Source organism: Dipodomys ordii, unplaced genomic scaffold (assembly GCF_000151885.1).
Source record: "Dipodomys ordii isolate 6190 unplaced genomic scaffold, Dord_2.0 Scaffold6, whole genome shotgun sequence".
In the NCBI taxonomy this organism is placed as follows: domain Eukaryota; kingdom Metazoa; phylum Chordata; class Mammalia; order Rodentia; family Heteromyidae; genus Dipodomys; species Dipodomys ordii.
Genome location: NW_012267222.1, coordinates 3493684 through 3518287, shown reverse-complemented (window position 1 = coordinate 3518287; position 24604 = coordinate 3493684). Strand labels below are relative to the sequence as shown.

The window sequence follows — 24604 nt, the reverse complement described above, 5'->3', positions numbered from 1 at the left end:
AGAGCAGGAGTTAGAGACCAGTGGTTCACACCTGTAATCCCAGCTACTTAGGCGGCTAGATCTGAAAGCCACCACAGGCAGTAAAGTCATGAGACTCTTGCCTCTAACCACCACCATTAACAAAAGCTGGAAACAGAGCTGTCACTCAAGTGGTAGAGTGCTAACCTTGAGCTAGAAAACTGAATGACAGCACCCAGGCTCTGAGTTCAAGCCCCAGAAACAGACCACTGGACAACTGCGTATAAAGCCACATGTGTATTGGGGGCTGGGCCAAGTGGGCAGGGTGGGCTATGTGTCACAGTCCTCGGGGCCAGCAGCTGTGATGATGAGCGAGGGCTCTAGGACACCTGAGCCAGCAAAGCTCTCTTCTGCACACAGTCTCTGGCCAGGGAGCTGGGTGGCCAGGCCACCCTGGGCCAAGGACTCGACAATGACCTCGGCTGAGCCCACCTCCAGCTCTGCGGGAGGCTGCAGGGCCACCACCACCACCTTCTCGTCCTCAATGACCAGGTTGCGGAGCTTGCGCTGCCGGGGATTGTAGTTCTCCACGCGGTCATGGATCTCCATGTGCCTTCGCAGGTGGGCCTGGAGAGAGGGCGGGCTCAGGTCTGGGCGGCAGAACGGAGGGGGCAGGGGTGGGCGCCAGGGCCCGTCCTACCTGCCGAGTGAACTTGTAGCCGCACTCCGTGCACTCGAACTTCCTCACCCCCTTGTGTCGTCGGACGTGCACACGTAACTGCTCTACCGCTGGGGGGGAGAGAGAGAGACACGGTGGCCACCAGCATGAGAGCAGGAGGAGCACATGGCTCTCCAGCAGCACCCTAGGACCACTGCCATGCAGCAGCTGGGCGCCGTCAGCAGATCCACTCTCGCGTCTTAGCAGGGGAGGTGGCAGACGTTGGCTGGCAGGAAGGCTCTGCTAAGGAGCATGTGCAAACCGCTGCCCCTGCCCTCTCTGTGGAGTCCCCCGGGTCAGTGGGAAGCGGAAGTCTGGCCCTCCCTCTTCCTATGCTTGCCCAGGTACCTTTGAAGGTCTTGCCACAGATCTGGCAGAAGTGGGGCCGGCCCTCCTGGTGGCGGCTGGCCACATGCCGCAGTAGAGGCCCCTTCTCCGTGAAGCGCTGCTCGCAGAACTCGCAGCTGAAGGGCCTCTCGCCTGTGTGGGTTCGGTTGTGCTTGTCCAGGCTGGCTGTGGGGGACAAGGCGGAGCTCAGCCACTGAGCGTGTCCCCAGGACAAGGAAGGGAACCGGCCTAGCTCACCTTGGGTGCGGAAGGTCTTGCCACAGAGGTGACACTGGAAGGGCTTCTCGCCCGTGTGTGTGCGCAGGTGCATGTTGAGATTGGCCTTCTGCGTGAAGGCATGGCTGCAGAACTCACACACGTAGGGCCTCTCATTCCTAGAGAGGAGGGGACATAGACGCCATCACTGAAGGATGCAGCCCCCTTCCTGCTGTCATAGAGGCAGCAGGGCAGGAAGGGAGTCCATGGTGCAGGGTGCCACAGGAGGAAGTTGGGGAAATGGGAGAAGTGGCCCTAGGAGGCACAGAGCCTGGCCTCAGCCCCCCTCCCCACCCCCTGCTTAGCAAGGCCCCGCAGGTGCCCCTCACCCCAGAAAAGCTGCAGGGCGAAGGGACAACAACCCAGACCTGTGCTTGGCCTTGATGTGCATCTGCAGCCCGTTGCGGCTGGAGGCCCTGTGCCCACATTCCTCGCACACAAACAGCTTCTCCCCGCGGTGCTTGAAGGCCTCGTGTAGCTGCAGCTCCGTGCGGGACAGGAAGCACTTGGCACAGGTGGAACACTGTGGCACAGGACAGGCAGGGGCTTACAAGTAAGGACAAGGGGACAGCCGGGCTGCGAGGGAGCCTCAGTGCCGCACCTCCTGCCCTGGCCCTGCCGGGGGCTTACCGCGTGAGGCTTGGGGGCTCCGTGCAGCTTGATCATATGGCTCTGCAAATCCTTCTTCTGCATGAACTGCTGGGAGCAGGAGGAGCACTGAAAAACAGGCGCAGTCCCCTCAGGAACAGCCCGCACTGACACAACCCCACTGTCGCACAGGATGATGAGCGCGGGGCCCAGCAAGGTGCACAGTGGTCCCTGGTCTGGCGTGAAGGCTGGCTCGGGAGGAGGCAGCGCGCAGCTGACCAGGCGTGTCCTGAAGAACGCCGACCTGCCCTCCATGGCAAAAGATGGGCTCCAAAAGGAAAGGGTCAGGAGACGGTGGCTGTGGCCCTACCCTCAAGTGTGGAGTCACTAGAGTAACAAGGCAAGCGGGTCCCTTGACAGCCATCTAGGGAGAGGCAAAGGACTCCACAGGAAGGACCGGGTGCCAACGATGCCCCACCTCCATCCAGCCACAGTCCTGGGAGCGGCTGAGCCTGACCTTGTAGGGCATCTCCCCTGTGTGCGACACCATGTGCGTGCGCAGCTCTGTCCTCCGGCGGAAGGTCTCCTGGCACACGGAGCACGTGAAGACCTGGCGGTGTGAGGGGCAAGCAGGGCCGGCATCAGGGGGCGCCGGTGCCTGCGGCGGCAGCCTCTGCCCGGGCTTCCACTTGCTGCTGGGGTGGGGGACGCTAGGGTGGGAGAGGGTGACATGTGACCCGCCTGCCCTGCCCGGCACTGAGCGCTGCCAGCTATCACCTGCTGGACCCTGCTCAGGCCCAGCCGGGCTGAAGCCAGGCCCATCGGACTCTTCCACAGTCCTGGGTCCCAGATGCCACCAAGGGGCCTCTGGGAAGAGAAGGGGGAGGTTCATCCGGACCCTACCCACACAAGGCGGCAGTGGGGTGTGCAGGTGACCAGAAGGCCCTTCCCTGCAGCTAGCCCCCACCAAAGCCCCCACCCCCCAGGCTCCAAGGTGGAGCTGGGCTGAGGCCCCACAGGAACCCGAATGTCCCCTACAGTGTTCCTCCAAGCCTTGTCCCTTTCTGCCCGTGCGACTGTGGTCTCCACCTGCACCAGGGTGTGGCATCCATGATGCCCAAGGACCCTGTAGCTGTCATGAGTTCGCAGTCCCCATTAGAGACAGTCTCCTGGGGGCCCTTCCCAGATGGCACGAAGACCCGTGACACGATGTGACACTATGTCGGCCCACAAGTACCTGGGTAGCTCCCAAGTACCTGTTCCGAGCGGTTCATGCAATTCCGGGCTTCATGCTCCAAGAGGTTCTCCTTCCGAAAGTAACACTTGCCACATTTGGGACACTCGAAGGGCTTCTCCCCAGTGTGTTTCCTGTCAGGAGAAGCCACAGGGGTGTGGGGGCTGAGAGCAACTCCCTGCCTCCTTCCCTCCCAGGCCCTGCTGCTCCCCACCTCTGACCCACGCTATGCTGCTCGGAAGGAAGGGAGGGAGGGAGGGAGAAGGAACGGGGGGGGGGGGAAGCAGCAAATGAGAGAGGTAGGGAGGGAGCAAGGGAGGAAGGAAAGAAGGAGCATCCTGAGGCCCAAGCAGCTCCTTAAAGCCTGGAGAAACATGCAGCAGCGAATCAAGGAATCTCCCACTAGCCTGGAGACTTCAGCAAAAGAGGGCACTGTGGCCATCGCCTTTAACAGTCCACACTAGAGCGGACAGCTGGGAGCCACCAGCCAGCCCCGCCTCAGCCTGACTTCCTAGGTGGTGCCTAGGAACTAACTGGCACAGAGGCTCATGGGGAGGCCCAGCTTTCTCCTTCAAGGCAGCAACAATCACGGGCTGACCTGGAAAAGCAGCTATCTTCCCAGTGTGTCCGGGTTTTACCTCTGAGGCCAGGTGCAGGTGGCTCACACCTGTAATCCTAGCTACTTAGGATGCTGAAAATAGTTGTTCAAAGCCAGTCTGGACAGGAAAGTAAGGGACAGTGCCCAGGTCCTGAGTTCAACCCACTTTTGCTGATTGTGACCAGATGTGCAGTAGCAGCAGCTCCTCGTGTGGTAAGAGGTACACTTGCTCTCCCAGCACCACGTACGCCACACTGGACAAAGTTCAGAAGCCCTCATTACCTCCCTCCTCAGCTCACAACTGTCCATAGCTTCCCGCTTCTATGAGAAAATGCTCAAAGGGCAATGAGCACACGATGTGCCCCAGTGGACTGGCCAGCCCCTCATGTTTCTGGCCTTGCTCTGGAATCCCCCATCAGCCCCCACAGCCAGGCCAGGCCCTCGCTCCTCACTGTTCTCCACCCAACCAGACTCACTCCTAACCCAAGGCCTTTGTGGCTCATGTTCTTGCCCAGAAGGCACTCTCAAATGGATGACTTCCATCTTTGCTCAAATTTAGTTTTGTGTGTGTGTGTTTTAGCTTTTTGCTCAAGAGAGGCACTCTATCTCCTGATCACACCTCTGTATCTAGCATTTTACTGGTTAATTTCTGCCCTGCCTCGTCTCAATCTCCTATCGCAGCCTCCTGAATAGCTAGGACGACAGACGTGCCACCAGCAGAGTTAGCTTTCTCACTGTCTTGGCAGGCAACAGTTATGTATTTTTTATTTATTTATTTTTGGTCGGTTGTGGAGCTTTAACTCTGGGCCTGGGCGCTGTCCCTCAGCTCTTTAGCTCAAGGCTAGCATGCTACTACTTGAGCCACAGTGCCACTTCTGGCTTTTTCTGTTTATGTGGTGCTGAGGAATGGAACCCAGGGCCTCGTGCATAAGAGGCAACCACTCTACCTATGAGCCACCTTCCCAGCCCTCAACAGTTACTTAAACATAAAACTTGAACTCCCCAACTTCTCGGTCTGATACTGCCTTTGCGTGTGTGTGTGTGTGAGATACTGCCTTTGCTTGTGTGTGTGTGTGATACTGCTTTTGCTTGCGTGTGTGTGTGTGTGTGCGCGTGCGCGCGCATATGTGTACCAGAACCAGGCTTTGAACTCATGGCCTCACATTCCCAGCTTGCTTGCTTACTACTCACAGCTAGCACACTGCCACGTGAACCATGCCTATACCATGGCCTTTGCTGCTTAATTAAAGAGAGAGCTGCCTGGGCCAGCTTCGAACCTTGATCCTCTAGGTCTCAGCCTCCAGAGTAAACAGGATTATAGGCAGGAGCCCCAGTGCCAAGTTTCCTGGCTATGTGTGTCGTTTTCATCTGTATTGCCCTGCCAGAAGGTAAGTTCCTTCCGGAACTTTTGTTTTATTTACTGATGTACCCTGGTAGCCCACACATTCTTGTCAGCTGTCTGGTAGTTCACGGAATCAGTGAAATGAACCCGCACCTCAGAACCCAACAACGGCACTGGAAGGGCTCCCAAAGCTGCCAGAAGCCAAGTGCTTCTTTCTCTTCCTCTACCTCAACTGGCCACCCCCCCCCCCATGGCAACAACCTCAGGAAGCCGTCGCTTGCCATCCAGTTGTTAACGCCATCCAGCAACCCACAGCCCGAGGTAGAGACGCATGGGGATCCTGGTCTGCGTTAGTCTTGGCATAATGCTGGAGCATGGAGGCAGTGATGGGCAGCCACAGGGTGCCTCCTGCAATGGGGTTACCCACACTCCACTAGTCTTGGCTGCCCCAAAGCCAAGCATAGTAGAGCAAAGAGGTCTCAACTTTAGCTCCAACTCTAGGTAATGTCTGTGTCCTCCCAGGGTGTCATACTGAGAACAAGTGTGAGGTCCAATCTGGCTCTCAAGGTGGTGCACTGCTGGACTGGTGATGTCCTGGGCAGGGCTGGAAGGCAGGACACCCAGAAGTCCTGCAAGACTCTGGGGCAGCATTGATGAAGAGAACACCCTGGGGCGATGCAGCTACTCTGTGTGCACCATCCAACCTGGTAGCCCCCAGCCTCATGGCTCCTGAGCACATATGATGTGGCTAGTTATGTCTAAGGAACTGAATTTTAAGTCATTTAATTGAAACAGCTCCTAGAGCTCTTGATTGCCTTACTGGACATTGAGCTTCTAGCCAATGGTCTTTTTTTTTGGGGGGGGGTCCAGTAGTGGGGCCTGAACTCTGGGCCTGGGCGCTGTCCCTCAGCTCTTCAGCTCAAGGCTAGCGCTCTACCACTTGAGCCACAGCGCCACTTCCGGCTTTTTTCTTTTTTCTTATGTGGTGCTGAGGAATTGAACCCAGAGCCTCAGGCATGCAAGGCAAGCGCTCTACCACTGAGCCACCTTCCCAGCCCCCCAAATGGTCTTTTATGCTCCACTGACACCCTGAACTAACATCCCTAGAAACACAGGAACTACCAACCCTCCAGATCAGTATCTTGGCCACAGCCCATCATTACAAATTCCTAACATCAGGCCCCAGCTCAAGTCAGGGGCTACAGGCTTCACTCCTCCCTTCACTCCTCCCTTGGACAGAACAGCTGGCAGTCAAAGTCCACAGTGGATAGAATCTATTGGTAGGCCCACCTCCAACCAAAAGTCTCACAGTAGGAGGGGAAAGGAGGATCTGACCCTAAGGGAGGCTCCCACTCCCTGATGATACAGACAGAGCACCCAGCCCCTACAGAGCCCAAAAGTGGGGAGTACGGCACCCTCCCCCAACACAAGAATGGTAGGTGGGAAAAGAAAATAGAAAAGTAGAGTGTTTACCTGTTGTGGACTTTTAGGTAATATTTGCTGAGGAACTTTTTATGGCACGTGGGGCATTCAACCGGCACCGCTGTGCCTTTTCTGCTCTCAGCGGGCTCAGCTGCTAGGGAACTCGCACCCAAGGTTGGCTGGGCAGCACAGGGCTTGCTCATTACTTTTGACTTCCTCCTGGACAGCACAGTTTCAGGTTCAGAAACGTAATCGCCATCCCCGTCGTCCTCAACTTGAACCACCACTTCCCACTAGAGCAGAAGAGGCGCAGGAGAGGCTCCGAGTTAATGAGCAGGCGCTGTGGGGGCCCCGCTTTAGTTCATCCCCAGCCCCAACCCAGATGGTCCCTATACAGTCCCAAGCCACACAGCCTCTGAATCCTGAATCCAGTGGGGAGGGGGAACAGGGGAGGGGGAATTGGCCCTATTTTTGAGGAACTAGAAAGCTGATTAGCTTTCACTACTCTCGGGAAACACCTGTCATGCTGATGTTATTCACGCTGCCCCCAAGGGAGCTGGCAACCCAGGCAGCCAACCACAGAAAGGTCGACTGAGGCCACTGGCTTCATATGTGTGGAGAAGGCCTGTTCCGCATAATACATTTTATTTTGGGGTCCAGGTCACCCCAGAAAAGTACCATCATTTTCTTCCTTTGGTGATAATGGGGAGCTCAGAGCCTCACATGTGCTAGGCAGGCCCTCTATCACACGAGCCATGCCCACGGCCCTGTTTTTCACATTGGGTCATGTTTTTGCCCAAGGCCAGCCTTAGACTGCCATCTTCCTACCTATTCCTCTTGTGTAGCTGGATTACAGATAGGCACCATCAAGCACAGCTTTTTTGTTGAGATGAGGATCTCATTAACCTTTTGCCTCAGCTAGCCTCTGGGATCCTCCCCATCTGTCTCCTGAATAACTGAAATTACAGACACGTGCCACAACACCCAGAAAAAAAAGTGTCCAACATGCCCCCTGCATGTGGATCCCCAGTTCCAGCCCCCTGGCACAGTACCTCATTACTCTCTCGATGCAGCGGGGCATCTTCGGCTTCAAAGGACCTCGTGAACACTTTGCCGTCCCCAGGGTCCTTGTCCTCTGAGGGACAAGACCTTAGAGCCTGCTTGAGTTTCCCACAGAGGAAGGAGGGGCTGCTCTGAGCAGGGTGACTGAGCCCCTGAGGGCTATGACTGTCCATGGGCTCCTGATCCCTGGGCACCATGCCCAGAGTCTTCGAAACTTCATCGTCTTCTAAGTCTGATGGCTCCTTGAGGTGGCCTTTCACATCCTGTGAGACAGGTGTCCCTGGTCCACTCTGGCCACTTGGTGCCTGTCCCATTGAGGTTTGGGGCTGAAAGTTCTTGCATAGCTCCACAGCCTCAGGTACTCGTAATTCCCTGGCTGCCAGGAGCACTTGATCCCTGTTCCCTGAGGTGAGAGCCAGGTGACCAGTGTAGAAAAAGTCCAGCAAGAGGCCAAAGATCTCTGAGAAGCCAGCAGGGAGGACAACGCTGCCCCTGGAGCCATCTCCATAGAGGCTCTGGAAGAAGTGGCTGCAGCAGGCAAGGACACTCCAGTGTGCCTTGAAAACCAGGCCCCCCACATCCAAGGTGGCATCACAGTACTGGCCCTTCTCCCGCTGCTTATTGAGCTCTTGCAGAACTCTTACACTGTGCTGGACAAAGGAACCATCCATGGTCTGGAAGAAAGGAAAGCAGAGTGACACCCTGGCTAGCCCAAAGGAGAAAGCAGAAGCAAGCCCAGGCCTTGAGGAGAAAGACTGTGGGGCTGGACCCCACTCAATCACTTAAGAGGACTATCAGGGCAGGGACGGATGGCTCACACTTGTAACCCTAGCTACTCAGGAGGCTGAGATCTGAGGATCAGGGCTCGAAGCCAGCTGGAGCAGGAAAGCCTGTAACATTCTCATCTCCAATGAACCACCAAAAATGTCAGAAGTGGAGGTGTGGCTCTAGTGGTAGAATCCTAGCCTTGAGAGAGACAGCTAAAGGACAGCACCCAAGCCCAGAGCTCAAGCCCCGGGACCGGTGCGCGCGCGCGCAGACAGGGCCGATCGGGGCTCGGGTTAAGTGGGTGAAGGTCAAAGGCTGCGCGCACACAGAAGGCGGGGACGGACTGACAGCCTCGGGGACAGCGGCTGCACCAGAAGGGCCGGAGAGGCGATGGTGCTGGGTCGAGGGGCAGCAAAGCGGGAGACAGGCCAGGGTCGTAAAGGGGTCGAGGCGAAGATTAACAAAAGTTGGGGGCCAGGAGGCGGGAATGGACGCGAACTGACGGGCCGTGAGGGGCTGGGCGGGGCCGTGCACAGGTGACCCGCGCCCACGCCGTCCCCACAGGTTCCACACGGCCGGCGGCGGCCCGCGGACCCCCTCCCGCGCCCTCCTCACCCGGCCCGTCCTCCCCGGGCGGGGGGCACTGACCCGGGCTCGGCCGCTTCCACAGCCCACAGACCAACTGTCGCGGCCCGACGTGCCGGGCCCACCGTGAGGAGACGCCGCCGTCGCCCCGCCGGATGTGACGTCAGGGCGCTCCGACCTGGGCGGGACCCTTCGTCATTGTAGGGCTTCTAACTCCGGCCCTTAGGGGGCGGGATTCCAGAAAGCAACCAATGGGATACATAAGGGGCGTGGCCAGACCCAGATCCAGGGTGCCAGGCCCGACTTCCGCAGTTGCCTGGCAACATCAAGCTGGCTCCTGGCCTCTGCCGCTAGGCTCCGCCCCCTGGCTCTACATGCCCAGGCTCCACCCTCTCCCCGGAGAGGAGGCGCCACCCAGACACAGGCTCGCGTTTCACCCATTTATTATAGGCGGCTTGGGAAGGGAACTGTGCTGATCTCAGCCGCGCGGTTACACCACGCGAGCCGGCACTGAGGAATCCTGAGGCCTCCCCCGCCAGGCCACCGCGGATCCTCGACCTTCCACCCGGCCTGCCCCGCTGATCAAGTGCCGCCGCTGCGCCGCGTGTAGTCCTGGATGGAGGCCTGGAAGTGCTGGGTGTTATTGAGATCCGGGCGGCCGAGGATCACGTAGCACTTCGGGAGGAAATACCCGCTGAAGCTGCCGCTCAGGCTGGCCAGCCCTGCCAGCACGTTGACCACGGGTAGGTGCCCGCCCTGGTCGATACTCGCCATGGTCAAGAAGGTGATCCAGGACACGAAGTTGAGGAGCAAGCTGAAGGTGACACATTTGGCCTCGTTGTAGTTCTCTGGCAGTTCCTTGCACAGGTAGCTGCAGGCAAAGGCGCTGATGGAGAGGAGACCGTTGTAGGTGAAAGCCAGCAGGAAGCCCAGTGAGTTGGCCTGGGTACACTCGAGGACCACCAGCTGGGGGAAGCGCTGGTATTCCCTAGTTGGCAGTGGGGTCCACACTGCGAGCCAAGTTAGACAGATAAGCAGCTGTGCAGTTGAGCTGAGCATCACAAACAGGCCAGCACCATGGTTTTGGACCCAAGCATGGTAGAATGTGGGTACCTTGGTGGAAAACTTGAAGATGATCACCAGTTGGAAAGAGCGGACTGTCAAGCAGGACAGAAAGATGGCGAAACCAAGGAAAAAGAGGGTCTGGCGGAGCAAACATTTGGGCAGTGTGGGCTCCCCAAAGAAGTTGTAGAGGCTGCAGCTACACCCCGCCAGGGAGCCCAGCATGAGGAAGCACAGCCTGCCCCCAGCCGACCTCACCACAGGAGTGTCATGGTGCCAAGCAAACAGGATGGCAGTCCCAATCAGTAGCAGCAGTAGCAGTGTATTCGCTGTCAGCAGCACGCAGGAGATGGGCTCAAGCCAAGTCAAAAACACCACAGTGCGTGGGAAGCAGGTGTGGCTTCCCGCGGGGGCCCACTCTTCTTTCCCACAAGGCTGGCAACTGTGGAGGTCTAGTCGAGAAAGAAAAAAACAAAAACAAAATCCTGGGGGCTGGGAAGGTGGCTCAGTGGTAGAGCGCTTGCCTTGCATGCATGAGGCTCTGGGTTCGATTCCTCAGCACTACATAAGCAGAAAAAGCCAGAATTGGCACTGTGGCTCAAGTAGTAGAGCGCTAGCTTTGAGCTGAAGAGCTGAGGGACAGTGCCCAGGCCCAGAGTTCAAGCGCCACGACCAGACCAAAAAAAAAAAATCCTGAAGTCTAAGTCAGCAGAGTAAAAATGGGAAATAGGGAAGCCTAGCCACTCAGGAGATTGAGATCTGAAGATTGCAGTTCGAAGCCATCCCAGGCAGAAAATTTCCATGAAATTCTTTTTTTTTTTTTCCAGACCTGGGGCTTGAACTCCGGGCCTGGGCACTGTCCCTGAGCTTCTTTTGCTGAAGGCTAGGGCTTTACCACTTGAGCAACACTTCCAGCCTCTTCGGTTAATGTGGTACTGAGAAATTGAACCCAAACTCCAATCACTTACACACACACACACACACACACACAATTTGTGTTGCAGATTCTGGAAACACATGAGGTCTATATGACTCCTATCCCAAAAGGGTTTGCATACGAAATGTATACAAGGAGCTCAGCCCTTGGAATGAGAGTGTGGTTCAGTAGGAGCAGCCAGCCCCAAAGGAAGGGTATTTTCATTTCTACTTTCACTAACCAAATCCACCTTACTGAGCTTCTCTGTGGTGCCTGAGTCCTGACTTTCTGAGTACAGATGTTATATATATTCTAATCCCTACAAACAGTAAAGAATTGTGTCCCTGGTGTCCAGCTCTGAGCCAAGCCCTTAGCAACCGAACTGACCCTTACTTCACTGTTTGGGCAGACTTATATTTCCCCCTATAGACATGCTAGTATCTGAATTCACATTTGTAATGTGAATGATGGGCATGAGCCGCCAGCACCCAACTGAGATCTTTTTTTTTTTTCCTTAAAAAAAAAAATGTTATGGGCAGGGATGTAGCTCAGTGGCAAAGCACTTGCCTAGCGAGTGCAAAGTTCTAGATTCAATCCCCAGAAACAAAAAAGACAGGGCTGGGAAGGTGGCTCAGTGGTAGAGCACTTGCCTTGCACTCATGAGGCCCTGGGTTCGATTCCCCAGCACCACATAAGCAAAAAGAAAAAAAAGCCAGAAGTGGCGCTGTGGCTCAAGTGGTAGAGTGCTAGCCTTGAGCTGAAAAACTGAGGGACAGTGCCCAGGCCCAGAGTTCAGGCCCCACAACCGGACCCCCCCCCAAAAAAAAAGAACAGACAAAAAATACAGTTAAAAAATTATAATAGCGGGCTGGGAAGGTGGCTCAGTGGTAGAGCGCTTGCCTTGCATGCATGAGGCCCTGGTTCGATTCCTCAGCACCATATAAGCAGGAAAAAAAAAGCTGGAAGTGGTGCTGTGGTTCAAACGGTAGAGCGCTAGCCTTGATCTGAAGAGCTGAGGGACAGTGCCGAGGCCCAGAGTTCAGGCCCATGACTGGACCCAAAAAGAAAATTATAATAGGCAGGCACCAGTAGCTAACACCTATAATCCTAGCTACTCAGGAGGCTGAAATCTAAGGATCATGGTTCAAAGCCAGCTGGGATAGAAAAGTCCCTGAGACTCTTATCTCCAATTAATCACCAGCAAACCAGAAGTGGCACTGTGGCCCAAGTGGTAGCGCACTTGCCTTGAGCTGAAGAGCGCAGGGACAGGGCTTACGTCCAGAGTTTAAGACCCACAACCAACCAAAAAAATTTTTTATATATATATATAAAGGTTATGAGCAATCTAGGCACTGGTGGCTCACGCCTATAATCCTACCTACTCAGGATGCTGAGATCTGAGGAGCACTGTTGGAAGCCAGCCTAAGCAGAAAATCCATGAGACTTTTTTTTGTGTGTGCCAGTCCTGGGGCTTGAATTCAGGGTCTGGGTACTGTCCCTAAGCTGCTTTTGCTCAAAGCTAGCGCTCTACCACTTGAGCCACAGCGCCACTTCTGGTTGTTTTTCTAAAGTTTATGTGATACTGAGGATCAGACCCAGGGCTTCATGCATGCTAGGCAAGCAAGCACTCTACCAGTGAGCCACATTCCCAGCCCCCATGAGACTCTGATCTCCAATAAACTAGTCAGAAAAAGCTGGAAGGGGTGCTGTGGCTCAAGTAGTAGAGCATGAGCCTTGAGCACAAAGAGGCTCAAGGACAGCACCCAGGTCAGGACAAGAAAAAAAAGTGATGTAAGGAGGGTGAGAGCTTGAGGAAGAGCTTTCTGTCCGCAGTGCAGGGTCACCCCACTCACCACTCTTATTGAGGAAGGTTCCAGCATCACAGGGCACACACTCAAAGCAACAGTGGTGGAAACCCATAACCACTCGATGGTGCCCTTCCAGACAGTCCAAGGTACACACAGACGTAGGCACCTGCAAGAAGCCACAGGCAAGGGCTAGGCTATAGCTTAGTGGCGAAGTACTTGTCTAGTCTAGTAAGTGCAGCATCCTAGGTTCGATCCTCAGTTACCACCCCCGCCCCCCACCCAAAAGAAAAAAGACAAGAAGCAACAAGCATCTGCAGCTGCATGCACAGGCCCTTATTGAGGGGCCGCTTATATGTGGAAGGGACAACAGAAGCTCCATACTTCTGTCCTCCACACTTAGTCCCAGAGCAAAGCCCCTGTTCATAGTCAAACAGTCAACTGGGTGTCTGTCTGTCAGCATCTGGGACCAGCAGAGCTAGGAAGAGCATGGGAGCCTGACACTTCCCTTCCTGATCTGGGGACACATTATCTGCAGACATCCTGTACCATCAGACAGCCACTACGAGAGACTCATCTCCATTACCTGGTTGCTCTTCCCATGCCACTGAATTTCTGTCTGGTTTAGGTCCAACTGGACTGGAGACCAGGTGGAGGAGCCAATGACTCTAAAGGTCCACTGGGGCCCACTCCAGTCCCAGGTGATGACGTTATAGCCAGGGAGTGGGTCTCCCTTGTCATCAAATGTCACAGTGTCCTCATGTAGAAGGAAATTCACTTTGTAGATCTGCTCTAGAAGCTGGAATAAAGAGACATCATGAAGTCACCATAAACCACACAGATCCACTGGCCCAGGGAAGGGCTGGGGGTGTGGCTTGCTATTACAACACCAATCTAGTAAGTGTGAATCCCTGAGTTCAAACTCCAGTACTGCCAAAAAAATAAAAATAAAAAAAACCTGAGTGAGCTGAGCACCAGTGACTCAAACCTGTAATCTTAGCTTCTCAGGAAGCTGAGATCTGAGGATCATGGTTCAAAGCCAGCCCGAGCAGGAAAGTCCATGAGACTCTTATCTCCAATAAACCACTAAAAAACCAGAAGTGGTGCTGTGGCTCAACTGATAGAGCACTCGCCTTGAGCTGAAGAGCTCAGGGACAGCGTCCAGGCCCAGAGTTCAAACCCCATGACTCAAAAAACAAAACAAAAAAAACAAAAAAACCTGGGTGCCGGTGCCGGTGGTTCATGCCTGTGATCCTAGCTACTTAGGAGGCTGAGATCTGAGGATGGTGGTTCAAAGCCAGCCTGGACAGGAAAGTCTGTGAGACTCTTATCTCCCATAAACTACTCAGAAAAGTCAGAAGTGGCCTGGCACCAGTGGCTCACACCTGTAATCCTCGCTACTCAGGAGGCTGAGATCTGAGGATCAAGGTTCAAAGCCAGCCCGGGCAGGAAAGTCCATGAGACACATCTCCAATAAAGCACTAAAAAAAAAAAAAAAAACAGGCATGACACTATGGCTCAAGTGGTAGAGCTGAAGAGCTGAGGGATGGCACCCGGGCCCAAAGTTCAAACAGTTGGCCCAGGAAGCAAGTGTCAGCAGTTTATCAGGCTTCCATGCCTACATGATTCTAGTCTACCTAGAAGATGTACTTCCTTCCTAGGAGATCTTTTTTCTCCTAGAAAGCCCTCTGACCTTCCAAAGCAGTTTCTGGAGGGGAGGCCTCTAAATAAAGAACTTCTTTGCAGAGACTTTTATTTTTTGTGCTGGAACTCCAGGTCTGGGTGCTGTCCCTTAGCTTTTCCCTCCAAGCATAGCACTCTACCACTTCACCTACATCTCCATTTCCATCTTTTTGGTTAGTTGGAGATAAGAATCTCTGGGTTTGTCTGCCTAAGCTGAGCCACAGTCCTCAGATCTCAGCCTCCTGGGTAGCAGCTAGTAGTATAAGCACAAGCCACCAGCACCCAGAGGCGCTGCAGAGATTTGAATCCCTTGATGTTTCTGGGGCATAGAAAAAAGGAAAATGAGGTCTGGGAAGGTGGCTTCGCAGCAGAGCACTTGCCTAGCATGGATAAAGCCCTGGGTTCGATTCCTCAGTACCAGATACACAGAAAAAGTCAGAAGTGGTGCTGTGGCTCAAATGGTAGAGTGCTAGCCTTGAACACAGAGAAGCTTAAGGACAGTGCCCAGGCCCTGAGTTCAAGCTCCAGGACTGGCAAAAAGAAAAAAGGGAAAAAGAATGGTCTAAGAGAAGACTAGTCCTTAAATGACTGGCTCATAGGATGGCCAGCATGTGTCCATTCTGTCCATCTGAGGATGGACCATTCTCACAGATAAAATTGGGGGCCTGGAGCTAGACTCTCACCTGCCATGGGTAGACTAGTTCCTTGGAGCAGGCTCCAGCAGGACAGCCCAGGAGCTGGTGGAGGCCGTGAGCCACAACATACACTGCCTGATAGGAGTTGTAGGCAGCACTCATGGAGAAGGCCCCCAGGTTGGGCGTCTCGTGCACCCCAAATGCTTGGCACTCTCGGCAGAGCTGGTTGGTGCTGCAGAAGGAATCCTTAGGGCAAGGCCTAGGGCCATTCTTTTCTGACAGAGCGTAGGCCTCTTCAAACTCCTTCAGGCCAGGGATGACCCTCTGCTTGATGGCCACCCCCAGCACGGTCCCAATGTCCCGGATGCCAGGCAGATGGGTGATATGGGTGGAGATGCACCAGTCTTCTGAGCCAATCCACACTTTGCCAGTGAGGTTGGCCAATACCACAGACTCAAAGAACACGGCAGCCAGCTGCCTGTTGGAGAAAACCACTACCACAGTGGTCCTGGCTTGGGCCAGGTGGAGCATCATATCCCCCATCCTCTTGTCCCCTGCCCTGGCTGAGACGGGTACAATGCCCTTGAAGGCAATACACATGCCACGCTGTGTGGCCAGCTCCTCCAGCGCCTGTACACCGAGCTGCCCATAGTCACCGTGGCTGCCCACCAGCGAGAGCCACAGCCAGCCGAACTTCTGCAGAAGCAACACCAGGATCTCTACCTGGTGTTGGTCGCTGGGGATGGTGCGCAGAAAAGAGGGGTACAACCGCTTTGTGCTGAGTGCTGTGCTGCTGGCCTCATAGCTGATCTGCAGGGGGCAAGGGGTCCCCATTCAGTGAGATCCATAGTGTGGACCTCAAGGGCAGCCCCGCCCTCAGCTCCCAGCCCTGGACTGTGTGTGGGGGACACAGGGAGGGAGGGTGGGGACAAGGAGAGGCCTAGGATCCTCTCCCAGGCCGCCCCTGGGGGAGGAGTGAGAATCTGCCCAGTGGACATGGAGGACTCCCACATCCTGAGCGCAGGGAACAGACGTGTCTCCTCCAGGGAATGAGATGATATACGGAGGATTAAGGGAGACACAGGAGCTACTGCTTGGCAAACCGCTGCAGCTCAGCTTACCAGGGGCACCAGAAAGGGGCTCAGCATAGCAGCGGTGATGACTGCGTGGTCGGTGGTGTCCGGTCCGATGACGGCCATCACCCTGGGGGAGTAGTGGGACAGGTTTCCTCGGATCCCTACGTAGCGTGTCCCTGGCAGCGCGAGCATGCTCAGCGTGGCGTACACATTGGCTGACTCGGAGCACACGTCGTACAGCTCATACCCCAGCGTGACATTGGGTAACAGCGACGTGGAGTTGTTGATCTCCTCGATGGCAAACCTCATGGCCTGGAAGAGGTGGTAGCCGTGGCCATTGAAGCTGTCAGGTCTGTGGGGAAAGCCGAGCGAGAGCTGGGACATCCCTCAGGTCACCCACAACTGCCACGTCAGCCTGGACCCTGCAGTTCACAAGGCTCCAGGGGACGGGGGTACACGGGAGAAATGCTGCATCCCATGCTGATACACATAAAATCACTGAAAGGCTCCGAAGTCCTGTAGCAGAAAGGCTGATGTACTCAGAGTTCTCTTCAGAAACAGAATCTATGGATATCAACAGGGAGACTTAAGAAACTGACAAATCTAGCCAGGCACCAGTGACTCATGCCTGTAGTCCTACCTACTCAGGAGACTGAAATCTGAGGATCAAAAGTTTGACCGTTGGTCTGGGTAGAAAAATCCCAGCGACTCTTCAGATAGCCAGCAAAAAAGCTAGAAGTAGAGTTGTAGTTCATGAGACAGAGCACCAACTTGGAACAAAAAACCAAAACAAAACAAGGGACAACCATAATCTGTGCCTTTTTGTTGATTAATTGGAGAGAAGAGCCTCAAAGATTTGTGTGTCCAGGCTGATTTCAAATCTTGATCTGAGATCTCCTGAGAATCTTGATCCCAAATAGCTCTCAATAGTTTGGATTACAGGTATATGCCACTGGTATAAACCACTGTTTTTGTTTTGTTTTGTTTCTTGCCGGTAGCAGAACTTCAGCTCAGGACCTTCTACTCTCCTGGGCTGCTTGCTCACATCTGGCACCCTACCACTTGAGTCATACCTCCAGTTCAGCATTTTTTCAGTTAATTGAAGATGAAGTTTCAGAGATATTTTTCTGCCTGGGCTAGCTTCAAAACTCAATCCTCCAGGTCTCAGTCTCCTGAATTGCTAGGATTATAGGCATGAGCCACCAGCACCTTGCTGGATTTAACTATTAATCAAATCTAAACAATACATACACAAAACCAGGCACTGACGTGTCTTGCCTATAATCCTACCTACTTAGGCTCCATGGTACCCTAGTAGCCTCATAAGTGAAAGACCCTGAGTTCAAAAAAAAAAAAAACAAGAAAAAGAAAAAGGATCACAGAGTATAAGTTGGCAGGACTGTGCAGGATCTAGGCATCACCCTGGCAGGAGCAAGTGTGGATTGATGGGAAAGGGCTGGGGCTGTCAACTCAAGGGCTGGGCCCAGCCCAGAGGCAGACAGAAGGGCCCTGGAGCCACAGGACCCACTATGTGAGAGTCCTCACTCACCTGTCACAGAAGGTCACCTGGGGTCTGTGTCTCTGCTGCGAACAGTCAGAGTGGAGAGGGAACAGGCCTCCGAGGAGATAATCTCCCTGGAGACTAAAGTCAGGTGAGGATTCGGTCCTCTGACAGTCAAAAGTCCAGCAGATGGCAATGGAAAACTGCAGGCCAACCAGATGGACCACCCAGAGCAACATGCTGAGCAGATGCCCCTGTACCCAGCATGCTCAAGCAGCACTTTCTGACAAGGCCAGCCACTTAAATACTGTACACAGCAGCTGCCCGGATGCTAGGCAACTGACTTCGTGCCCTTGAAAGGGGTGGGACTGGAACACAGTTGTAGAAATCAGACTGTTTCTTTTGGCCTCCCACCCAGGAACTGGGCAGGGCCCAGGCATGGATGCAAACCAGGTGGTGCCCAGTGGTGCTGGATGTTGGTGGGTTCTGTTCTTGGTCCGTTGCCTCTTTGGCTTCACCTGGCTCAGGAAGGGAGAGCTGGCATTTTGGGGGATGGTAAGCTGGGACAAGTTTATTGTGGTAAGAAGTAGGGTATGGAGGAGTGTGTGTGTGTGTGTGTGTGTGTGTGTGTGTGTCTGTGTGTATCAGTACTGGGGTCTTGAACTTGGGCCTCAGTGCCATCCCTGAGCTTTTGTGCTCAAGGCTGATGCTCTACCACTTGAACCACAGCTTCACTTCTGGCTTTTCTGTTGGTTAACTGGAGATTGGTTTCATAGACTTTCCTGCCTTGGTTGGATTCAAACTGTGATCCTCAGAGCTCAGCCTCCTGCATAGCTATGATTACAGATGTGAGCCACCTGGCTTAGAGTTGTTTTTTTAAACCGGAGGCTGACCTCGACCTTCTGAACGCAGGCGATTCTCTTCCTTTTGCTTCAGTCTCTCCAATAACTGGGACTGCAGCCTGCACCACCATAATCTGCCAAGCAGCAGCATTTAGAACCCTTTGGTTGGGCTTCAGGTTAATGAATGAGACATGGCTTTGAGTGGACACCGCCACCCACAGTCTTGTGTTCTGACACTTGAAAATGTGAGCCGAATAATCCCAGTCTGGCCGCGATGCCCAGGATCGCTCCCTTCAGCCCAAAGACAAATGAATGCAAATAGAACGTATGCAAAGATGGATTTTGTTTAAAATTCCAATCCTGGAGCTTTTTCTGCAGAAAAAAAATAATCCCAGGTGGATTTCCGGAGCGGTGGCTCTGTGGCCTAACCCTGGGGTTCAGGCTTTCCCCGTCCAGCTGGCTGGGGTGGGACCTTTGCATAATGTAAATACTGTGCAGCCCCGGGTGGGATGCGAGGGTGGGGGTCTCCCCAGGCCTTCGCGAGCCTGCTCCGGGCCAGAGCCTCCGGCGTGCTTCCGGAGGCCGACGCTAGAGGGCGCGCGCCGCCCCGAGGCCGCGGGGCGGAGCGGGAGGCACCCCGGTAAGTCTCGCGAGATTCTCCTCGGCCGGCGTCAGGGGCTCAGCATGGCGGATTCGGAGAGGCGCTTCAACCGGGCGCTCTACCGCTCCGTGTGGTCCAAGATCTTCAAGATCCGCCCGAAGCTCGTGCTCTGCCGCCGAGATCGCCTCCGACTGCGGGCCCCAGGCCGGTGCGAGCGACACCGGCGGCGGCGGCGGCTGCTGCAGGCCCAGGCGGCCCACGAGGGCTGCCGGGAGCGATGCGGCGCGGGCGTGCGGGGCGGCGCGGGCGTGCGGGACGGCGCGGCCGGGGAGAAGCCCGAGGCCGGCGCGGCCGGGGAGAAGCCCGAGGCCGAGGCGGCCCGGAGGCCGCAGGCCGCGTCCCCCAGCCCGGCGCGCGACGCGTACCACGCCCGGCCCTTGGCCCCGTTCCCCTTCCCGATCAGCGCCCTGCTGCCCGCCGCGCCCTGCATCCGCTTCCCCAGCCCGCCGCCCGCGTAGAGCGTCCGGGAGAAGCGCCGGGCCCCGCAGGTGCGGCAGCTGGGCCCGGGCTGCACGCTGCTGCTGCTGCCCGTGGAGGATGTAGGCGGGGTGTGCGCGGGGCCGCTGCGGGGGGCTGTCCGCGCCCGAACCCGCGCCGCCAACGCCGGCTGCAGCGTGCCCGGGGTTACCCTGCGGCGAGAGGCAGAGCCGGGAGTCGAACTCGCCCGCGGGGAGAAGGGAAAGGCAGGAAGCGGAGGGACTAGGCCAGCCTGGCGCCTTGCTGAGGACGGGGTTTGGATTCAGGGCCCTCTACCACTTGAGCCACGTCTCTAGCGTGTGTGTGTGTGTGTGTGTGTGTGTTGATTTGTGGGGCTTGAACCCGGGACCTCCTGCCCTCAGCCGTTTTGCTCTAGGCTGGCGATCCATCACCTGAGTCTCCACCTCCAGCTTTTTGATGGTTATTTGGAGATTGAGTCTCTGGACTTGCTGCGCATCTCAGCCCTTCGATCTCTGCCCCACGAGTAGCTAGGATTACAAGCTTGTAATTGGCTTCCAGCTCTGTCTTTAGTTCGTTATTTTGGAGGTAGGAGTCTTTCGGAACATTTTCTGCGTTGCAGACCTTACACCTACTGTTCTTAGCCTTTTGAGAAGGTAGGGTTACTTGCATGAACAAGTTTAAATACAGGCTTGCTTTGGAGCTGCCGCAGGATATGATCTGAGGTTGAAAATGTGTATATGGCTTGTCCTGGAAGTTCACACCTGTAATCCTAACTAAGGAGGCTGAGAGATCTGACAATCCTGGTTCAAAGCCAGCAGGAGAGCCGGGCGCTGGTGGCTCACGCCTGTAATCCTAGCTACTCAGGAGGCTGAGATAGGAGGATCGCGGTTCAAAGCCAGCCCGGGCAGGAAAGACCGTGAGACTCCTATCTCCAATAAACCACCAGAAAACCGGACGTGGTGCTGTAGCTCAAGTGGTAGAGCGCTCGCCTTGAGCTGAAGAGCTGAGGGATAGCGCCCAGGCCCAGAGTTCAAGCCCCATTGACCGACACACACAAAAAAAGCCAGCAGGGGCAGAAAAGTCCCTGGGAAACCCTATCTCCAATTAGCCACTCAAAAACCATAGTGGAGCTGTGGCTCGAAGTGATAGAGTGCTAGCCTTGTGTAAAAGAGCTCAGGGACAGTGCCCAGACCCTGAGTTCAAGCCCCAGGACTGGGAAAAAAACAAAAAAACGTGTATGGCTGGGTTATGGTGGCTACATCTGTAATCCTGATTCTCAGGAGCTTGAGATCGGAGGATAGTGGTTCAAAGCCAGCCCAAGCAGAAACGGCTGGGAGACTCCACTCCCGGAAAAATGTTTGGAGGCCTGGCTCAAGTAACAGCCCAGTAAGCAGTCAAAGCCCTGAATTCAAATCCTTGTATGCACAAAAAAAGTAAAGGAGGCTGGGAATGTAGTTTAGTGGTAGAGTGCTTGCCTAGCATGCATGAAGCCCTGGGTTTGATTCCTCAGTACTACATAAACAGAAAAGGCTGGAAGGGGCACTGTGGCTCAAGTGGTAGAACACTAGCCTTGAGCAAATGAAGCTTAAGGACAGTGCCCAGGTCCTGAGTTCAAGCCCCAAGACTAGCCAAAAAAAAAAAAAAAAGGAACTGGGTGCCTGTGATCCTAGTTACTCAGGAGGCTGAGATCTGAGGATCACAGTTTGAAACTAGCTTGGACAGGTTAAGTCCCTGAGACACTTCAATTAACCAGAAAAAAAACAACAACAAGTGGTGCTGTGGCTCCAGTGGTAGAGCGCTAGCCTTGAGCTGAAGAGCTGAGGGACAGCACTCAGGCCCAGAGTTCAGGCCCCATAACCAGCAAAAAAAAAAAGGAAACGAAAAAAGAAAAGTGAAGGATGTGTGCTGGTTACCTAGTCCAATGTAATCTGCCCCTGGCAATGGGTAATTTTCAGGTATGTGAATAGCAAGTCTGCATTTCTTCAGTGTTTGCAACACGTTCTATAATGTTACTTCTTTCTTTGCTAGGAGTTTACTTTCGGTGGCACGTGTCGCCTGACTTGCCTCTATGGCGAGGTGGAGGTGTTTGGTTATGCCATCCGGCAAGGCCAGCCTCCCCAAGACCTCTTCTCTACCTTCACACACGCTTTCCTGAATATCACTGCGGTTCGTTACTCCATGCCTCAGAAAACCAAGAAAGAGACGAAAAAGGAATTCCGAGCTTTGGTCAGATCTCGTCTTAACCTAGGTAAAGAAAAGAACTGAGTAGCTGATAGTATTTAAATTCTTACTGTGGTTTAGACATTGTGCTTAGAACTTGAATCCAGGGGGCTGGGAAGGTGGCTCAGTGGTAGAGCACTTGCCTTGCATGCATGAGGCCCTGGGTTTGATTCCTCAGCACCACATAAGCAAAAAGAAAAAGCCGGAAGTGGCGCTGTGGCTCAAGTGGTAGAGTGCTAGCCTTGAGCTGAAGAGCTAAGGGACAGCGCCCAGGCCCAGAGTTCAGGCCCCACGACCGGACCCCTAAAAAAAACTGGAATCCAGGATCTCTATATCTATTCAGACAAATAAGGCTTCATAGGCATTAACGTACTGTTATTTTAAGTTAAGGGTCCTTTTGTAGGCATTAAGGTACTGTTATTTTTAGTACTTTTTAATGTAATAAAAATTTTCTGAAGCCATGAATGTTGTATTAAATGGCTTCTCAAACTAAATGTGGAAAAAAGTCACTGTTACTGTGCAATGTAGCCTTCTGAAAAGGGCTGTAGAACAGGATTAGCTACTGTCAGCTTGCCTTTTAGCAGAGAAGCTAGGAGCTCTGAACGGCAGAGAATTTAGTGGAGTTTCTGCGTCTGAGGTGATTTATTTTTCTCTTTGCAGAGGACAGATCTTGGTCGATAAAGAATTTTTCTCCTCTGTGTTCCCTTGTGATGCTAGAACAGCTGAAAAACTCCACTGTAAACTTCATTACCAGCTTTCCAGGTTTATCTTGCGTTTTCATGCAAGAGGTAAAATCAGTTTCATTCAGTTTTGCTAATTACTTGTGTCAAAACAGTCGAGCTAACTTGCTCTATAAAGTGTTCTCTTTGAATCAGTCTGTCCTGTTAGTGGGATAGGTCTATAGTCAAGAAACAGTCTAGCCAAGAGCCAGTGGCCCATGCCTATAACCATGGCTCTTCAGGAGGTGAGATCTGAGGGTCTTGATTTGAAGCCGGCCCTGGCAGAAGTCTGTGAGACTCTTTATTTTCATTTAACCAGTGAAAAGCCGGAAGTGGAGCTGTGGCTCCAGTGGTAGAGCACCAGCTTTGAGCAAAAAAAGCTAAGGGAGAACACCCTGGCCCTGAATTCAAGCTCCTGTATATGCACATTTATTAAAAAGGTGGGGGGGCGGGGGGGGAGTTTGGGAATGTGGCTTAGTGGTAGAGTGCTTGCCTAGCATGCATGAGGCCCTGGGTTCGATTCCTCAGTACCATATAAACAGTAAAAGCCAGAAATGGCACTGTGGCTCAAGTGGTAGAGTGCTAGCCTTGAGCAAAAGAGGCTCAGGGGCAGTGCAAGTCACTTTTTCAGCTGGGTGCTGGTGGCTCATGCCTATAATCCTAGCTATTTGTGAGGCTGAGATCTGAGAATTGTGGTTTGAAGCCTCTCCAATTAACCACCAGAATACTGGAAATGGCACAGTGGCTCAAAGTGGTAGAGGGCTAGCTTTGAGCAAAAGAGCTCAGAGTGCTGGGATGTAGCTCAGTGGCAAAGCACCTGCCTAGCTAGTGCAATGTCCTGGTTTGATCCCCAGAACCAAAAAGGGAAAGACACAAAAGAGCTCAGAGACAACACCCAGGCCCTGACTTCAAGCCCCATGACTGACAGAAAAGTCGCTGTTTCAGGCAGATGTGGGTGCCCATACCTTGAGAGGCAGGAGGATCATGAATTTGAGTCCAGGCTTAACTATATTGGAGATCTTGTCTCAAAACAAGGTGGGGGCAGGGTGTGTGGCTCAGGTGGTAGAATAACCTGCCTTGGCAAATGCAAGGTCCTGTGTTCCTTTTTTTGTTTTTCCCCCCAGACCGGGGGCTTGAACTCAGGGCCTGGGTGCTGTCCCTGATCCTCTTTGTGCTCAAAGCTAGCAATCTAGCACTTGAGCCACAGGACTTCTTCCAATCCTGAGTTCTAATCCCACTTTCAAAAGCAAAACATTGCAGCGCATCATTTTGTGGTTGGCAAAATACAAACAAAAAAACCATTGAACTTCGTTAATGGTTATCTTAATTTTCTTTTCTTTTTCCTTTTTTTTTTTGGGTCCGGTCATGGGGCCTGAACTCTGGGCCTGAGCGCTGTCCCTCAGCTCTTCAGCTCAAGGCTAGCGCTCTACCACTTGAGCCACAGTGCCACTGCTTCAGGATTAGTGGACAGTAGATGTAAGGGAGAATTACAGATGGGGGCGGAGCTAAGCAAGCTGTTTGTCTGTGCTGACAGGGAGGTGGCCTGTTAACCGTCTGGCAGGGGACACCAACTGTCAGTGATCTGTGAGTTTGGAGCTGAGGAGAGCCCTTCAACTCTGCCTGTCACTTTAACTTTTGTTTTATGTTTTTGGAATTTCTCTTAACTTAAAAAAAAATTTTTTTTGGGTATTGGTACCAGGACTTGAACTCAGGACCTGGCACACCTGATTTTCTTGCTCATGGTTGGTGCTCTACCTCTTGTCACACCACCCTGATTTTTTGCCTGGGCTGGCTCCAAATGATCATTCCTCCAGGTTTTTAGCCTCCTGGAGTAGCGAGGATTACAGGTGTAAGCTACTGACCCTGCCTGGCAGGGTGTTTTTGGAAAGTCTTACTAGGTTGCCTCAAACCTCAGATCTTCTGCCTCCTACCCCTCCGGTGCTGGCAGCAGAGGTGTGGGCCGTGGTGCTCGGTGAATGGCATGCCATGTCTTTCTCTGGAGCCTTCTGCAGGAGTGACAGCGGCTTGGGAGGAAGTATGAACTGTGGAAGCAGACATAGATGACTTCAGAATGGAGTTGATAGTGACTTGCTGATGAATTTTGTAGCTGTGGGGGAGAGAGGGAAGGATCAGATTTACACTTTGTAATTATCTCTTTTTTTTTTTTT

At 53.8% G+C, this 24604-nt stretch overlaps 3 protein-coding genes across 5 annotated transcripts in view; 1 reads left to right on the top strand and 2 right to left on the bottom strand.

Annotated features, from left to right (window-relative positions):
• Window positions 1-240: 240 nt before the first annotated feature.
• Window positions 241-9025, bottom strand: Zbtb48 (zinc finger and BTB domain containing 48). 3 transcript variants are annotated; one of them, XM_013030964.1, is made up of 11 exons: window positions 8942-9025; window positions 7516-8199; window positions 6515-6756; window positions 3124-3235; window positions 2385-2477; window positions 1910-1996; window positions 1648-1802; window positions 1262-1398; window positions 1025-1189; window positions 659-747; window positions 241-585 (listed from the first exon to the last, which is right to left on the bottom strand). In XM_013030964.1, the coding sequence occupies exons 2-11, from the start codon at window positions 8194-8196 to the stop codon at window positions 289-291; spliced, it is 2058 nt and encodes a 685-aa protein (XP_012886418.1). In that variant the 5' UTR covers window positions 8197-8199; window positions 8942-9025; the 3' UTR covers window positions 241-288. The 3 variants fall into 3 exon arrangements, with proteins under 3 accessions (XP_012886418.1, XP_012886401.1, XP_012886409.1); XM_013030947.1 differs by having other exon boundaries at window positions 1025-1398; XM_013030955.1 differs by having other exon boundaries at window positions 1025-1398; window positions 8909-8977.
• A 435-nt stretch (window positions 9026-9460) lies between these two features.
• LOC105997278 (taste receptor type 1 member 1) lies at window positions 9461-17795 on the bottom strand. Its single transcript, XM_013031652.1, has 6 exons — window positions 17605-17795; window positions 16101-16407; window positions 15028-15789; window positions 13248-13460; window positions 12710-12830; window positions 9461-10392 (listed from the first exon to the last, which is right to left on the bottom strand). The coding sequence occupies exons 1-6, from the start codon at window positions 17793-17795 to the stop codon at window positions 9461-9463; spliced, it is 2526 nt and encodes an 841-aa protein (XP_012887106.1).
• A 1287-nt stretch (window positions 17796-19082) lies between these two features.
• Window positions 19083-24604, top strand: part of Nol9 (nucleolar protein 9) — a 16035-nt gene continuing 10513 nt past the window's right edge. The window contains exons 1-4 of the mRNA XM_013031641.1: window positions 19083-19439; window positions 19518-19598; window positions 21526-21745; window positions 22378-22505. Coding sequence (XP_012887095.1) covers window positions 19083-19439; window positions 19518-19598; window positions 21526-21745; window positions 22378-22505 — 786 coding nt within the window. The remainder of the gene's footprint in view (window positions 19440-19517; window positions 19599-21525; window positions 21746-22377; window positions 22506-24604) is intronic.

Excerpts from the sequence above, each read along its gene's own strand:
- Zbtb48 (XM_013030947.1), bottom strand. The coding sequence starts at position 8,196 with ATGGATGGTTCCTTTGTCCAGCACAGTGTAAGAGTTCTGCAAGAGCTC. Across the intron at positions 1,399-1,647 it reads CACATCAAGGCCAAGCACAG|GAATGAGAGGCCCTACGTGT; the intron begins GTCTGGGTTGTT and ends CCTCCTCTCTAG. Across the intron at positions 748-1,024 it reads CTGTGGCAAGACCTTCAAAG|CGGTAGAGCAGTTACGTGTG; the intron begins GTACCTGGGCAA and ends TCTCCCCCCCAG.
- LOC105997278 (XM_013031652.1), bottom strand. The coding sequence starts at position 17,795 with ATGTTGCTCTGGGTGGTCCATCTGGTTGGCCTGCAGTTTTCCATTGCC. Across the intron at positions 13,461-15,027 it reads AACTAGTCTACCCATGGCAG|CTTCTAGAGCAGATCTACAA; the intron begins GTGAGAGTCTAG and ends TCTTTATTCCAG. Across the intron at positions 12,831-13,247 it reads GGCATGGGAAGAGCAACCAG|GTGCCTACGTCTGTGTGTAC; the intron begins GTAATGGAGATG and ends GGCTTCTTGCAG.